The sequence below is a fragment of the Brassica napus genome, chromosome A2 (assembly GCF_020379485.1).
Source record: "Brassica napus cultivar Da-Ae chromosome A2, Da-Ae, whole genome shotgun sequence".
Lineage (NCBI taxonomy): Eukaryota > Viridiplantae > Streptophyta > Magnoliopsida > Brassicales > Brassicaceae > Brassica > Brassica napus.
The window spans coordinates 9,432,129-9,449,521 of record NC_063435.1 but is presented as its reverse complement, the minus strand read 5'-3'; the positions used below and the strand labels follow the sequence as shown (position 1 = coordinate 9,449,521).

The following is a 17,393-nucleotide window of genomic DNA, read 5'->3' as shown; positions in this document are numbered from 1 at the left end:
TCATATATATAATAAAAAATATATAAATACTATTTCTTTATTTATAAATAGAGGGAGAAAAAAACAATCTCTACTTTAGAAAAAAATAGAGATGAATTAGAATCATTTTGTCTTTAAATGCTATTATAAAGATAAAATAGAAGTGAGTTAGAGATGCTATAACAAGTCCAAATTCTCATGTTGATTGCGGTTTTATTTGTTTGACCAGCCGATTCTGATTTTTAAAAAAATTAAGAAAAATAGTTTCCGAAAAATCAAAATTTTTATTATGGTTCAGGAATTCTATAATTTAAATTAAAAATTGTTAAATAATACTCCATATTCCTAAAAGATGTATGATGTGTGTTTACACATATTACTAAAACAGAATAAATTTTGATAATAAATCTATTATTTTTTGTATTTACCAATTTCTCATATTTCTAAACCAATAATATTTTAAAAGTTTTTTTTTAAGTTTACAGTTCACGATTATTAATTAATAAAAATTGTATTGAAAACTTAAATATACAATCTTAAAAAAGTTTGAGACATTTATCTTTTAGGAACCGATAAAATAATAGATTTGTAATAGTATAATAGGTTTTAGGGAATTTGATATAACTAGGGTAAATAAGTTTTGTGGGTGTCTGTAGTGTGACTTTGAGTTTTAGTTTGTACGTTAAATTTAGATTTATCTTTCAATGATATATGGACTTTCTGTGATTGGAAGGACGCCTATATATATATATTTAGAAAACATTGAAGGAAAATACAATGAAGGCAAGATTCCGAAAACATAGGGTATATATATATATATATATATATATATTTACAACAAAAGGCTATACGAAATTAGGCAGATTCCGAGAACTGCATGTCAGTTTATCAGCCAGTTTGTTTTGTGCTTTTGAGATATGTTGGATAGTAAAAGTCTAAAACAATTCTTTACATTGCAAAAGTTCCTCCATATGTGTAGTAAACGTCGATCATTCTAAATATATCAGGCAGAAGGTACAAGGCATCAGTAGTGAAATATAATTCATTATCCGAAAATCTTTTTAGCAGACAATAGTTTGAAATATATATTTCTTATCCGCAAAATATTTACCATTTTTATTAATTACTAGTACAGAGAATAGAATATGTATTGTGCACATTATGACCACTTTCAATGCCATCCATTCGAATGGTTGCTCAAAAACGTACTTAGAAACCGCGTGCATAAAGCTTTATGGCATCCTGTGCGTTGTAGTAATGTCTTGCCTAAAATATATAAAATAATGAACAACAAGAAAATACAAGACAAATATTAAAATCATACTACGAAAATGGCATCTAAAACTCAAATTTTTGTTCCTCAGTGAACATATTTGAATTCGCATAATATTTGTTTATTACTAGAATGCGAAACTAGGCCTATGCGAAACTATATTCTTTGATATCAAACAAAATATGGAAAGTTTCTGTGGTTATGCAAAATATAGTCAGTTAACTATGTGTTAAAGCTTAACATTTTACCAAAAAAAAAAACTATGTGTTAAAGCATATATATATATTTTGTTTTTGTTTGCAATAGAACGTTGAACGCTTTTAAAATATTACAAATTGAAGTTTATTATAAAATTTGATGAACCTGCTATAGATTGCATTTTTTTTTTTTTGCACACTTCGGTTTCTTGAATTACATTTCAAATTAATGCTAGGACATTGCCGCCACTTAAGAATTTGCAATATGCAAAAAGAACACTGTAAACATTATTTCTACATGCATATGCATTGTAATTTTGTATTTCTGGAAGTGGATTATAAAGAACATCAATCCATGTTCTGATTGGCAAAAACTTACATTACTTTACTGCTATAGCATGGTTTTGACATCCGCAATTGTAATATGTAACAATGAAAATCAAAATTTGATTGGTTGTTGGTGTTCTTCTTTTTACGATTCTTTAAGATTGATATGTTTTCAAAATCTCATTACCATTCGAAAAAAACATGGTGGAAATCGAGCTGGTCCTATCTGAGTTCACCTTTTGTGTCTCTCGGCTCCTAACTTATTTTTGGTCCATTACAAACTACTTACTATTTCAGGTTATCCAATGAACAATACCCAAATTACCCTTAACCGTTCATCTAGTTCGTTACAAGCTTCACTCATAGTCATAGATGAAACATTTGTAGTTGTGGACAGTGATACAAGAAGCTCCGGCGACCAGAAAAGTATTGGTGAATATATTCCGGCGAGAACATAGGTCCCCACGTGACACTAGATTTACCTCCCTAAAAGCACAAGTTGAAGAAGCATAGGATAAAAAAATTAGAACATGTGATTTGGTTTTAGGAAGGATATTTGAGAATGTGCTTTGTGAGGCATCATCAGTAGGAGCAAGCAAGCCTAGTCAAATATATTCCTCTCTTTCTCTGCCTTTTCTTTTGTCCACTATAAAACAAACCTCATCGTCCTCTCTTGCCCTACACTCAACAAAACAAACACACTCTCTTCTTCTCAAATTTAAGACTTAAGAGAGAAAAGATATGGTGAAGTTCACTAAGCAGTTTGAGGGGCAGCTTGTGCCTGAATGGAAAGACGCCTTTGTCGATTTCTCTCAGCTCAAGAAAGACCTCAAGAAAATCCATTTGCTAACCAATGGAGTTGAGAACAAACACACAGAAACTTCTCTCATCAAAACGATCAAGTCTTCTTTAGGAAACATTTCCCTTTTCGGTAACAAGGAACGGGAACACTCTAGAGCCATCAAAGTACTAAAACTAATATCTCTATCCTTTGTGATTTACCTAACAACTATTCATTGTTTTGTATTAATGATTTTGATTTTTTTAATAGGTTCATAGAAAGCTTGCTTCTTCAGGAAGTAACAGTGACGTGTATGAGACGGAACTTCTGGAGAAGGTTGCTGATGATACCCATGCTGCGAAAGAGTTCTTCACGTGTCTGGACACACAGCTTAACAAAGTGAATCAGTTCTACAAGACCAAGGAGAAAGAGTTCTTGGAGAGAGGAGAGTGCTTGAAGAAGCAAATGGAGATACTCATTGAGCTAAAAGATGCTTTTAAACAAAAGCAAGCCAATGGAGAGTCTAGTCAAGAATCAAAAGAAGATGACTCCATATCATGCACCATCCTATGTGGTAATAATAAGATATCACACAAACATATAAAATATTGAATGTTATATGTTTGCATGGATTTCAAGAATTGGTTTACTTAGTTTGCTCTATTTCTTGATGCAGAGGAAGACTCTATCAGGAGCAGATCAGAGCAAACAGAGCTTCAAGAATCTTGCTTAGAGGATTTGGAAAACAATGGGACAGAAGCATTGGAGTCTTCTAGATCAGAAGAACAAATCAAAATCAACAACGAGAACTCGAAGTTGAGGACGGTTTCTGGTCGAGTTTTCAGCTGCCAGGGGAAGAATCTCACGATAAAGATTCCACTGACAAACCCTTCTCGTACATTCTCAGCTATAAGTTACATGATCAAAGAAGATTTGATAAACCAATCATCGTCGAAGAAAAGTGGTCCAGATGGAGTAAACAAGCTAAGAATCAGCAAGAAAAAACTAAGTCACGCCGAGAAGATGATCAAAGGTGCTTTAACAGAACTCTACAAAGGGTTGAATTATCTCAAAACTTACAGAAACTTGAACATGTTAGCCTTCATGAACATTCTCAAAAAATTCGATAAGGTAAGCTTTAAAATAGAGCATTTTTTTCAACCATATTTTGTTTCCATTTTTAATTACAAGACCATACTATGATGTTTCAGGTTACTGGAAAACAAATCCTTCCAATATATCTCAAAGTGGTTGAAAGTTCTTACTTCAACAGTTCAGACAAGGTAAATGGAAACTCTACTTTAGATTCTTGTTTTTCATGTCTGTGCAAGCGGAAAATCGACACCTATACTCTTGTCTTATCACTTTTATCTAAAAGTGATTGTAATCTTGGGACATGACAGGTAATAAATCTATCAGACGAAGTTGAAGAGTGGTTCATCAAGCACTTCGCAGGAGAAAATCGCAGAAAGGCAATGAAATATCTGAAACCGCACCACCGTAAAGAGTCTCACTCTGTCACCTTCTTCATTGGTGAGACCTTTTTATCTTTAACATTTTACCTGTAGATTTTGTGACATTTTTATTTGTCAGACCAACCAAAAATAAAAAGTATTTGGACCCTATCACAAAACACATTAGGATTCCACAAATGTAAGTTATAGTTTTGTGGGTGGACAACTAAGAGCGTCACATTCTGTTAAATTTTTTCTGTTGCATAACATTATCTTGTCTGCTGAAGAATCTTTGTAATCAAACTTTCTTGTTTGAGATTATATGGGTCTGGTTTAATCTTGTACTTAAATCATAATCTCTATTCAGGTCTATTCACTGGTTGCTTTGTTGCTCTTCTTGCTGGCTACATCATTGTGGCTCATTTGACTGGAATGTATAGAAAATACCCTGAGAACACTTTCTACATGGAAACTGCATATCCTGTACTAAGGCGAGTGATCTAATTAAAATCTTGATGATTATGGTAATCTTCATATATATGAGAAATTAACAAATAGACGTTAATGCAAATTTAATATTTTTGTGTGTTTGCAGCATGTTTGGGCTCTTGTTTCTACATTTATTCTTATATGGTTGCAACATATTTATGTGGCGAAAAGCAAGGATAAACTATAGTTTCATATTCGAACTTGAGTCCGAAAATGAGCTCAAGTTCAGAGATGTGTTCTTGATATGTACCGCTTCAATGTCTGTGATAACCGGTGTCATGTTTGCTCATCTCTCGCTTCTCGCAAAAGGTTACTCCTTTGGACAAGTTCAAGTGATCCCTGGACTTTTATTACTGGTAATTAACAAACACTAATCACTCCTCATCATGTGTTTTGCATTTTTTTGTAAAGTTGTAATCTAAATATGTTTGGTTATATATTTTCGAGGTTTTGCAGGTCTTCTTCTTAATACTTATTTGTCCCATAAACATTTTCTACAAATCAAGTCGTTACCGGCTTATATCAGTCATCAGAAACATTGTCTTCTCACCTCTTTACAAAGTCTTGATGCTCGATTTCTTCATGGCTGATCAACTTTGCAGCCAGGTAATAACATGAGCTAAGAACCTGATCTCTTACATAAACCCTGAATCAAAATCTGATCTTTGAAAATGGGTTAACTCACAGGTACCGATGCTAAGGAACCTTGAATACATAGCCTGCTACTATATGACAGGTAGCTACGCAACACAGGACTATGGATATTGTATGAGAGTCAAGTACTACAGAGATCTCGCCTATGCAGTTTCCTTCCTCCCATACTACTGGAGAGCAATGCAGGTAAAAATTGAACTATTGCTTCTTCCCCAAGTTTATCTTTCTTCTCTCCCAAGTTAGGGTATCCCCTTTATAAAATACTGAAAAAGTCTCTGCCACAGTGTGCAAGGAGGTGGTTTGATGAAGGCGAAACGAGCCACCTAGTGAACCTAGGGAAGTACGTGTCAGCGATGTTAGCTGCTGGAACCAAAGTGGCTTATGAGAAAGAGAGGAGCATTGGTTGGCTCTGCCTTGTGGTGGCTATGTCAAGCATAGCCACAATTTACCAATTGTATTGGGACTTTGTAAAAGATTGGGGTTTACTTCAACGCAATTCCAACAACCGTTGGCTTAGGAACCAACTCATGCTTCGCCAAAAATATATTTACTACTTCTCCATGGTACAAATCCAAAATCTTTTATCACCCAAATAACATATGAATCTAGTGAAAATGTTTTTAATTATCCTCTCTGATTTTTCTGTTTTTAGGTTCTAAATCTTGTTCTGAGGTTGGCATGGCTACAAACAGTTTTGCACTCAAGTTTTGAGCATGTGGATTACAGAGTTACAGGATTATTCTTGGCTGCTCTTGAAGTTATTAGGAGAGGACATTGGAACTTTTACAGGTAAAATTAATCTCTATTTTCAAGTTTTTCTTTTTGGTATCAGATTAAAGATTAAATGTACTGTGATGCTTATGTGGGAGAAATAACAAAACCATTGTTGCAGATTGGAGAATGAGCACCTAAATAACGCAGGGAAGTTCCGAGCTGTGAAGACAGTACCACTTCCTTTCAGAGAAGTTGATGAAGAAGACTGACCTGATGGAATAGGTTATCATTAATATTATTAGCTTTGTCAGAGATTTGGAAGAACACGAGAAGAAAAAGGAACAGAAGGATCTGTTATTTTCTTGATCAACCATGTATTTGTGATCTGATCAGGAATCTTTTGAATTACTGTTATTATTATTCTTGTCCGAAAATTGATGTAACTATGAAGAATCTTATTTCTCCCTTCTTTCCTCATGGTTCTTCATAAAAAAAAAAGGAGAAATACGAAAGAGTTTGTCTTATTTTCTTGAGAATTGCCAGTTAAATTATTTTGTAACTTCAAGGTTGTAGTGTTAATATTTAAGATAGCCAATGCAAATCTAAATTGGCGAGACAAATATGTGCTGAAAATTAGAACATACCTTTTAAAAACTAATATTACTTTAATTTCATGTTTCTAACTGTAAGGACATAAAAGTATGGGAAATTGGAGTCTTTATACATAAGAAAAGGAAAAATTAACTCCATACCCATAACATCACTTTGGCTACTATATGTTATATATTGTTGTGTAAAGTGCCAAAAATAACCTTTTCTGCGCGTGTAAACATCAACGAGTATTATTATCTTGCAAATTGAAAAATTGTTTCTACTTTACAAACTCTTGCATACAGCGAAGAAGGGAGATTTGAAGAGTGTGCGTGCTTTCGGTCGTGCGGTATAAGTAGGATATTGAGAGTTAGGGTTTCAGTGGTTTTTTTCAATTTTACGGCGGCACAATTGAGTTTCCAAACCCAACAAATCAAGGTAAGTTTGATTTGATTTCATAGCATTTGGGTATATAGTCTAAGTTTCAAGCTGATCTCGTCTTGTATCTGTGGGTGATTATATATATCAGGTGTCTGGTTTGTTGGGTTGGAGATAGTGAAAACAGACGATGGATTGAATTGGGGAAGATGAACAGTAACGTTGTGCAATGTACTCTATTCTATTTTATAATTACAGTATAGTATGTTACAATTCTTCTCCTCCTCTTCGGTAAAGTGTATCTCCTTTGCCTTATGATTCTTCTCCTTCACTACTCCATCAGCTTTGTTGTCTTATCCTTCAGTATTGTCGCTAATATATAGCTTTCACCTTATTTATATATTGAGTGGTAATGTGTATTTGCGTTTTGAAATTTCATGCTTTATAAATGGTATTATTTTGCTATTGTGTTGAATGAATGTTCTAAGTTAATGGAGATTCACATACATGTTTGTATTGACAGTTTATATAGCTTTCATACAATCTTTGAATAAACATTACATTATAGTATACTAATCTATTCATCAAAATAGTATAGTTTCCTCTTATGTCGCTTTCACTCTTACACTCCCTCCTACTCTTTCTCTCCTCCCCTCCCTCCCCCGATCTCTCTTTGTCTTTCTCTCCATTCCTCCTTCCTTTCCTCCATACTTCTATCTTTCCTCCTTCCTGCTCCTCCCCTTCTGTTCCTCACCTATCCATTTTCCTCCTTTTCCCAATCATCAATATAGTAACTATCATCAATTGCCATACTATTCTAAATGAAATATAGTATATTTTAGACCTTCAAGGTTAGGGTTTAGGTAGCTCCGTTATGGGCGATGGTTTGGTTTTACAATTTGGATTTAGGGTTTAGGTTAAGGGTTTACGATTTGGGTTTAGTGTTTAGAGTTTCGGTTTAGGGGGTTTTGGATTTAAGGTTTGGGTTTAGGGTCTACGGTTTGGGTTTAGACCTTCAAGGTTAGGGTTTAGGTAGCTTCGTTATGGACGATGGTTTGGTTTTACAATTTGGGTTTAGAATTTGGATTTAGGGGGTTTAGGGTTTAAGTAGCTCCGTTTGAGTCTATGGTTTGGGTTAAGAATTTGTGTTTATGGTTTGGGTTTATGGTTTACAGTTTTGGTTTAGGGTTTAGGTAGTTCCATTATGGTTTATGGTTTGAGTTAAGAAGTTGGGTTTAGGGTTTGGGTTTAAGGTTTAAGGGTTATCTTTTAAGACTATATTACATTTTATATAGTATAGTATAGCATGTGCATTGGAATCATTTGCACGCACACGCGCTTCGGAGGTTATTACGGACAATTTTAGGTGAACTTGTCACATCGATGGGTTTTTACTGTAGAATGGCTATATTCTTCATTTTAGTGCTCCTTATGAGTATTCAGCAAATTGTCCCTAAAAGTATATGTGATATCTATGTTATTATAATATTAAAATATTTTGTTAATTAGGTTATACAAAAGTAAACTAAGATTTTGTTGACAAAAAAAAACACTAAGGTTTTAAAAAATAAATAAAAACTATGATTTTGCCAATCAACAATTACAAAACAGTGTGTTATATTGATTTGGTCGGGCAGAAAGATTAAAACTTACTAGAGATTGACCCGCACGCCCGTGCGGGTGTTAATTTTTACGGTTTTATAAATTATTTGTTATTTTATCATTAGTGTTATATATTTAAGATGTGTCGTCGTATAACTAATTGTATTCAAAATATTTGGATTGAATCGGGTAATAAGATTATTTTTGGTACAAATATACACTCTTTTCAGATACATTGGTTAATTAAATATTTTTATATTTCTACACATCAAAATCAAAATCATTCAGACCCGAGAGGATCCAACTCAAGCATCATACATAAATTTATAATATCCAAGTGGCGCCTAATTTAAAAATCCAAAAAAATTAATCCCGAAAGAAACAACTTGTACCTCAATGAGTATCCGAATGTCCATACTTAACTGATTTTGCAAATAGATTAAAAAGAAAACTCTTTCTATATATTTGGCAAAAATAAGAAAAATAGAAAGAATTTTTTATTTAATAAAATAGTTATATGAAGTGAAATATTAAGTGATAATAAATGTAATACTTTATAATTATTTTGATTTAAATTATTATCTTGTTCATATAAACTATGCCTTTGAATTATGTGTTTTGCTATGTAATTTTTCACCAATTGGAACTAAGACAAAAAAAAATTTTAGTAAAACATATTAAACCAAACTATTAACCATATGCAAAACTCGGTTATCTTACATTTTTATTTTTTTTATAATTGCACAAAGTTAATATTGATTAACTAATAAATAAAAATCTACATTATTACTTTTACGGTAAATATAATTAATGATGTGATATATTGTTAAAGTAATATAATTAATGAAATTACTAAAATAAAACTATACTTATATTTTTATACATTAATATTTGTTTTTCATAATTAGTGTTTTATATTTTAGATATGTCGTAATATAACTAATTGTATTCAAAAGATCCAGATCGAATCAGATAATATGGTTATTTTTGGTACAAATATCCAAATCCGTTTCAAATACATTGGTTATTTAGATATTTTAGGGTCATATACATCAGAACCAAACTCATCCAGACTCAAAAGGATTCAACTCAAAACCTACACATAAATTTATAATATTCAAGGAGTGAGTAATTTTAAAACAAAATAAAACGATACCCGAAAGGAACGACTCGTACCTAAGTGGATATTTAGTGTTCATGCCTAACTGATTTTATAAACTAATATAAATGATATTTTTTATGTGTTTTGCTAAATTAAGTGAAACTGAAAGAGTTTTTTTATTTAGTAAGCAATTATATTGAGTGAAAAATTAAGTGACAATGAATGTAATTCATTTTTATTATTTTGATTTAAGTTATGATTTTATTCACTAAACATGTTTTTGAATTATGTTTTTGGCTACGTAATTTTTCACTGATTGAAAAAAAAATGTTATAGTAAAACAAATTAAAACAAACGCTTAACCTTATGCAAAACTCAGTTATTTTACTTTTTTTGATTTTATAATTGACACAAAACTAATATTGATTAACTACTAAATAAAATCTACACTATTATTATTATGGTAATATAATTAATGATGTGAAATATTGTTAAGACAATATAATTAATATGAGTGAAATATGGAAATACAATTAATGTAGTACTGCTATCTTCGTTTCCAAACAATTTTCAGTTATAGTACTATTCATGTTTCCAAACATTACTAAAGTGTACTTCAGTTTTAATAATATAGATGTGTAGCTGAGGTGGGGAGATCTGAGACGTTGAAAGTTGAAACGGAGAAAATCAACGGCGACCGTTCCTCCGTCCTAGACCTAACCACTATCTTACCTTCGATAGAGACAACACGAAAACATGGCGACTACGGTGGCCGGTTTATCTCCGGTTATCGCTCCAATTTATTCTCCGATAACTAACCGGAAGCCAATCAGCTTCTACAAGCCGCATCTTCTCTCGTACAAACAAAGCCCTATATCGTCTCTACACAGGTCCTAAGCTTAACTCTCTCTCTCTCTCTTCTCCATCACGTTTCCTTTCGTGGGTCTCATCTCAACTTCTCTTTCCTTCACGAAAATCTCCTAAAGAGTCATCCTTTTATTGTTTCTCCAGCTCGAGAACTGCTCGTGTGATTGAATTGACACGCAAGCAAAGGAACCGGTCGTGTTCTGTTTGTTGGTCTCTCACTGATGAAGAAGAACCAAAGGGTTCCTCAGAGGTAGTTCAATGAAGTTGGGTCTCAATGGTGTTTGTGTCTCTTGTCTGAGACTTTGGTATTGTTGTTTGTTATGGTAGGGACAGGTTGCTTCTGTAGATATTAAACTACCAAGAAGAAGTTTGCTTGTGGAGTTCAGTTGCAACTCATGCGGAGAAAGAACAAAGCGGCTTATCAATCAGCTGGCTTATGAACGTGGCCTTGTCTTTGTCCAGGTAAGACTTTGCTCCTGTTTTCTTGAATGTTTGGTTAGAATGTCCAAGAGTTGAGGAGAGACAAAACAAAAGAGAGTCATTTGGTTTGATTGTCTTCCTTTGGCAGTGTGGTGGATGTCTTCAGCATCATCAACTGGTTGACAATCTTGGTCTCATTGTTGAGTACGACTTCCGTCAAAAAACCTCCAAGGATTTGGGATTAGATCAAGTTTGATAAAGCTTGATTCAATTTTGTTTAGGGATGTTAAAATGGGTGAAATAACCCAGCCCAGCCCAGCCCAACCCACAAAAAACCCGACCTAGTTTATGCCCAGCCCGCGAAAACCCATAAACATTATGGTTAAATTAAAACCCATAAAATAATCCAGTAGGGTATAGGTTAACCCATGGGTACCCAAACTATTTTATTTGTTGTAAAGAGTTTATGTAAAATATTTATATCTTTTTGCCTACATAATCAAATTATACATTTTATATACTAATAAAAAGATAATTTAAATATCTATGCACTAAAAGGGTCTTCTTTCAACTCTTAAAAAATGTAAATTTTTCACAATTTTATATAAAACAAGAGAGATTCTCTTTGGGACATTTCGACGAACACATTCAATAATATCCAAATTTTTCATCAACAACACTAATTTTCTTTCACTATCAAAAGAAGCTAGAGAAGAGAGTTAGAGAGGAAACCTGATAATGGGTTTGCTGCAGAGACAAGCGAACAATCAGAATCAAAACCTGATGATGTTTCTTCCCTGAGACAAGAGAACAATCAAAATCAAAATCAAAACAAGAGAGATAGAGAGAACGTGAGAGAGAGAGAGAAAACGTGAGAGAGATAGAGAGAACGTGAGAGAGAGAGAGATAACCTGAGAGAGATGAAGAGGACGCAGCTTAATTGAGATTTGAGAGAGACAGACTTCGTTTTCCAGATTTGAGAGAGAAGACATAACAAACGACGACGTATATTTTTTTTTAAGTCTGTGGGTACCCAATTACCCTATTGGATTTACCCAAATTAATATATTCTCTAAAATTAATAACCCATACTAAACCCATCTATCTATTTCAGGGTAAAAACCCAGCCCAATACTTATGGGTTTGAGTAAAACCATGGGTACAAACCCACCGTAACATCCCTAATTTTGTTCTTTTTCTATCAGATCAAGTTTGATAATGTGTTGGTGTATACATGGGGAAAATGTAGCTTTGCAAGTATGTCCACACATCCGTGATAGAAAAGAGAGCTACAAATTTTAGGCTGTCATGGCCAGCAGAAAGATAGTTCCCAACCACATTCCCTACTTTCATTCCAAATGATTGAATGTGAAGCCATTTTGTTCAGATGGAAGGTGCAGGAAAAAATTGGTAACAGCATTGTGTATAAAAAAAATGCTTTTAGGGCATTGTCCCAATAATTAACAGCTTTTTAATAAACTGGTATCAAGGCATAACATAACCCACTTCTAAAAAAATGATTATATAACCCAAAACTAAAACATGTGTTTCAATAGAAAGTGTGCATTAACATTACAATCACTGGGATTACAATGAACCAACCTGGTCTTCAGATTTTAACAAAGAAACAGTGGACATAATAAATATACAATTCTGAACAGATCAGATGCAAAAGTTGTACCGTGGTTTGGCTGCGTCAAAGATACATGAACACTTGGAGGCAAGCTTCTACAGACAGAAGAAGGGTAAGATTTGATGCATCTTGTTAAGGAGTTTCGACGGATGATGATGATGGTGATGATCGGTAGGAGCCGGTGGATCTGAGTCCTTGTCTTTCTTCTTTCTCCTCAGCTGGAAAAACTGTTGCATTGTCTGAGCACATTCTGATTCCAGAACTCCTCGCCGGATTGTCATCTTTGGATGGAACGGGTGAACTGGAGGCGGTGGCTTTTCCGAAACTTCTGATCCATTTCCTTCGCCTCCAGGGAACAGCCTGAAACGTAATCATGTTCAACGATTTTGACTCTGCAATGTTCCGTAACAACATTTCTCAGTTCCAGAAGTTACCTGATCCAGCTGCCATCTGCTCCGAGAAGCTTATTGGGAGCACCCCACACAAGAGTGTTGACCCTTGCTTGAAGTATGGCTCCCGCACACATTGGACATGGTTCTAGTGTTACATAAAGTGTTGTATCCTGTTGGAAGATTAGGCAAGTCAAAGATACACGTATCAAAACCCTGCTAGTAATCGTTGAGATCGCTTTTATTTTAACTTGCTAAAACTTGAACTCTTATGCTCATATACTATTCCTGCTATTGCAATGTAACAAATGTGTATATTTCACCACACCCATGAGGGAGGTGTTTAAGAGAGCGAGAAAGAAAAGTTTACCGCAAGCCTCCATGAACGAAGTGCTTTGGAACCCTCTCGAATGCAAATCATTTCTGCATGGGCGGTTGAATCCCGAAGATCCTCCACCCTGAAACCCAATACTATAGTTTGATGGATCCAGAAAAAGAGTATAGAATGAAAATAGGGTTCAGAGAAAACTAAACGTACAGGTTATAACCCCGAGCTATAATCTTCCCGTCATGCACAAGCACAGCCCCAACAGGTACTTCCCACATATCAGCAGCTTTCTTAGCTTCTACTAACGCTTCCTTCATGAATATTTCATCAACTGTTCGCCTATCAGCTTCTACTCTGTATGCTTCTTCCCATTCTTCAAAACTGTCCCTCACAACCTGTTTCTTCCTCTGAAGTTTCCTTTGTGTCAATGGGGAGCCTGTCGATGTGGAACCTGTTTCTTCCTGGGATTTTGCGCTTAGAGGCTGTTGTTGTTCCACCTGCCCTCTTAAGCTACTACTGCCAGATACCATGCTGGGAAGGGATTTTGAAGGTCCCTTTACAACAGGAGACCTTAGGCTGCGAGCTGGAAATATCAACGGCTTTTCTTCTGCATCCATTTCAGGAACACGAGCCCGGTAGCGTCTTCCTTCTCCCACCGGCACGTTTTGATCGGGAGGTACCTCGGGGGGACTAGATTCTGATGGATCCTTGATAGCAGGAGATCTTATCAGATTTCGACTTGGCAGTCTCATTGGCACCTCTGTCGAAGCTGTTTCAGAAAGCCGAAACTCAAATTCTCTACCTTCATCAACCTCATCCACGCCAACAATTTGATTATCAGATGTGGAAGGCATGCGATAAGATGCAGAGCCACCTTCCAATATTGTGGATGGTGGTGATGAGACTACACCTTCATGCCTCCCAGATTGCTGCTTCCGCTCCGTAGCATCAGAAGATTCAAATTGGCTCCTTGACGAAGTTTGACTAACTTCTGACTGACCTGGGAGAGCAGCTTCTTGTGGCGAAACTCTTTCCGCTTTTGTGTTATCCTCACTGCTTCCGTCATGCTCACGTCCAGAAAACCATGTTGCACTGCTAACTGACTCGTTGGGTGAACTCTTTCCAGTGGGCTTTGCACTCGAGGTCGGGCTTCCAGCTCGTGAGCCCCACCTTAGCCGAGCAATATCGGCGATGACGCTCCACAAGGACCTACCATTTCTTTTGACGATAGCGTTTCCCTCTGCTGCATTGCCTTCTGTGGGTACTGGTTGGGGAGTAGACTGAGCAGAATCTGTAACCCACATTTCATCTGAAGGTCCCTTTGCTCCTGAACCACCAGATGAACGCCTCGAGTCCCGCCTCTTCAACTGATTACTTTCAGCTCTTCGCTCCTCAGTCTCTGAAGTTGATACTTCATGCTTGGCCTTCTTCAGAAACTCCCCAATAAATTTCTCTGATGACTGTTCCAACCGTTGGGCAGAACCTAGAGCATCTTCCTGTGTTCTAAATCCCATCAGTTCTCCAGCAGACTGACTATTAACAATAGCTCCTGCTCCTCCTGGATGTTCAAAGGCTGTTGGATAACCAGTTTCTGATGTTCCCTGAGAACTTTCTTGAATGAAAGCTCCACCACTTCCATAACTTTTTCCTGAGCCTCTGCTTACTAGCTGAGAAGTAGGAGGAATCAGTGTTGTTTCAGATCCTCGCATCTCCTCTGAAACCAAATCTACCAGCTGCATTCTGTTTCCAGATACCAAAGTCAAAGATGACTGTGAACTGGAGGGCTCTTCAGAGAGCTTTCCTTGAGAACTTTGCAACTCCAAGGCCTTTTGACCTTCTTTTGTCGAGTTAGCACCGCTTTTTCCTGCTTTGCTGTCCATTTGCACAGTTGTAGTACTTTCTTGACCAATTAGCCTCTTCTCGGATTTTCTCTGAATTTCTGTATACCTTACTACATCACTAGTATGAGAGACAGACACTGAAGTTCTATCAGATTGCATCGTTTGCGAGGGATTCTGTTCAATGTGATAATCTTGCTGTCTCTCTTCTGATTGCAATCCAGAAACCACGCCAGCATTTACTTCGTGGTTTCTAATCTGTTCTTCGCTTTGCGAGACATAAGTATTTTTGATGTTTGTGTTATAGCTTTCTGAACTTCCAGAGAAGCGCTCAGTACTCGTCCCCATACCCGCCTGCATAGATATCCTTTCCTCCACCGGAGGTTGCCGATTATTTATCGGTTTTGGAACATTCTGGCGCATATGTATACCTTCCTCCTGGCTACTGCTATATTTGGTTCTCCTGCGCATCTCAGACACTCTTTCCTCACTGCTATAACGAGCACCAAATCTTTCCTTCACTTGCTGCTGAGAACTCCCAATATTTTCTCTTTCAGAATCATTAACAATAGAGTGGACTCTCTCGTCCTCCCTTTCACCAAAGATCTTTTGATTTTGGGAATTCGTCTCCACATCGTTAACATGGATCTCATGAATTTCCATATCTTCTTCGTAATTTCCCGTCGACTCAGACACTCTGTTACCAGTTTGACTAATCTGCTTTCTTCTTCTTCTCTGGTTCGTAGTCACTGCCTGGTTTGAATTTTCCCCTTCCTCAAATACCTGCTTGCCATAGCTCGAACTCTCGTCCCTCTTCCTCCTCGAATGCACCTGAGAGACTTCCTTTCTAGATTTCATTCCTTTGGCTGACTGTTCAACAAACCTCTTCTCTGAATTTCTCAAGTTCTCGCGACGAAACTCCACATCCTCCTCCTCCTCCTCTTCATCCTCAGCGTCACTCTCGAAATCCCCAGAAGAAGCAAGAGAATAATACGATGAACAACTGGAACTCTTTGTCCTTGTTGGTCGAACTTCTCTTTCTTCCTTCCTCCTAAAATTTTCCCCACCAGTAACCAACTTAGAGCCACGCCGAGTCTCACTCTCCAGCTGAGACTTTTTCTTCCTCCCACCACAATGCTCACACTCATATTTTTTCTCCTCTAACTTCACATTCTCTCTAACCCCATTTCGCCTATACTCCTGCCTACCAAATCCCTGAGGTCTCTCCACTCCCTCCCTCTTAACTCTACCAAAAGCTTCAACCTTTCTCACTTCCCTCTTCTCTTCAACTCTACTACAGTTTCTACCCTCACCTACCACTTCCTCACTCAAAAACGAAATCATAGCCTCTACATCATCTTCACAACACTCATTCGATTCATCCGAAACCCTAACCCTAAACCTTCGATTTCTTCTTGCGACACCGCACGAAGGATAAACCTCAGAATCACAACAATGCAAATCGTCCTCACAACCCAGAAGACGAGTCCTATTCACACCAATCATCAACCTCCTCGGCCACTGAATAAGCGTGGATTGTCTGAGGCCATAGAGCACGAATCCAGGGTTTATCGACACCTTAGGCTTCACAAAGGAGGGTGCTGAGTACGAGCAGCAGCAACAGCGCGAGAGAGAAGCAGCGCAGCAGCATTTCGGAGACGGTTTGGCGAATCGGTGAGATTCAGATCTCTCGGGGAGCAAAGAGGAGTAACCATGGTGATTCCTCGGCCACAGAACCGAGTTTGTGTATGTGTTGAACATTATTGGCGGAAGAGAAGAAGAAGAAGATGAGGTAGCTCGTTAAGCAGAGGAGGAGACCATTGTTGTGATCTCGATGATGAGATTTTACATGGGAAAGTGGTGGATTTGATCTGCAAAGGAAGACGACAATGAGCGAGTCATTATTAAAAACCAGTTCTGTACGACTCAGTTGGTAAAACCCGAATCTCACCGAGTCGAAATTGAGGATACTCTGGGCTTTTTTATTAGGCCTTTTTAATATATTGGGCCGTATTATTGGTAAAAAATATTTAAAATTATATATTTTTAATTATAAATATTAATTATTTTTATAAAAAGATTATTAATATATAATTAAAATAATTATTTTATTTAAATTTATATTACCCACGGTCTTGTGGATTATCCGCAAATCTAAGCAGGGCGGGTGCAGGTATACGATTTTTTCTTCGCGGATCATGTGGATCGATATTTTGAGTCAAGCGGGACGAGTCGATCCGCGAACCCAGCTCTAGCGGTGATATACAGGGCCGGCCCTGAAAGGATATACAGGGCAAGAGCAATCTAAAACCAAAACTTATGTTGGTTCTGTGATTTTCTGTATAAGGAAAGGAACAACCATCACAAAAGGAGATTT

General features: G+C 36.4%; 3 protein-coding genes across 4 annotated transcripts; 2 read left to right on the top strand and 1 right to left on the bottom strand.

Annotated features, from left to right (window-relative positions):
• The first annotated feature begins 2,405 nt into the window (after positions 1–2,405).
• Positions 2,406–8,733, top strand: LOC106420320 (phosphate transporter PHO1 homolog 1-like). The gene is made up of 13 exons (XM_013861181.3): positions 2,406–2,742; positions 2,828–3,131; positions 3,234–3,688; positions 3,769–3,840; positions 3,961–4,090; positions 4,379–4,502; positions 4,607–4,856; positions 4,957–5,106; positions 5,188–5,340; positions 5,439–5,717; positions 5,807–5,943; positions 6,047–6,897; positions 6,989–8,733. Exons 1-12 carry the CDS (start codon positions 2,518–2,520, stop codon positions 6,135–6,137), a joined length of 2,370 nt encoding a protein of 789 aa, XP_013716635.2. The 5' UTR covers positions 2,406–2,517; the 3' UTR covers positions 6,138–6,897; positions 6,989–8,733.
• Positions 8,734–10,179: 1,446 nt separating this feature from the next.
• On the top strand, positions 10,180–12,309 carry LOC106393310. Of its 2 annotated transcripts, none has more exons than XM_048755576.1 (5): positions 10,180–10,431; positions 10,553–10,658; positions 10,736–10,870; positions 10,977–11,097; positions 12,012–12,309. In XM_048755576.1, the coding sequence occupies exons 1-4, from the start codon at positions 10,298–10,300 to the stop codon at positions 11,082–11,084; spliced, it is 483 nt and encodes a 160-aa protein (XP_048611533.1). In that variant the 5' UTR covers positions 10,180–10,297; the 3' UTR covers positions 11,085–11,097; positions 12,012–12,309. The 2 variants fall into 2 exon arrangements, with proteins under 2 accessions (XP_048611533.1, XP_048611536.1); XM_048755579.1 differs by having other exon boundaries at positions 10,298–10,431; positions 10,742–10,870.
• Positions 12,310–12,326: 17 nt separating this feature from the next.
• LOC106393302 (tRNA(adenine(34)) deaminase, chloroplastic-like) lies at positions 12,327–16,917 on the bottom strand. Its single transcript, XM_013834016.3, has 4 exons — positions 13,389–16,917; positions 13,221–13,308; positions 12,896–13,023; positions 12,327–12,821 (listed from the first exon to the last, which is right to left on the bottom strand). Exons 1-4 carry the CDS (start codon positions 16,775–16,777, stop codon positions 12,557–12,559), a joined length of 3,870 nt encoding a protein of 1,289 aa, XP_013689470.2. The 5' UTR covers positions 16,778–16,917; the 3' UTR covers positions 12,327–12,556.
• Positions 16,918–17,393: the final 476 nt, after the last annotated feature.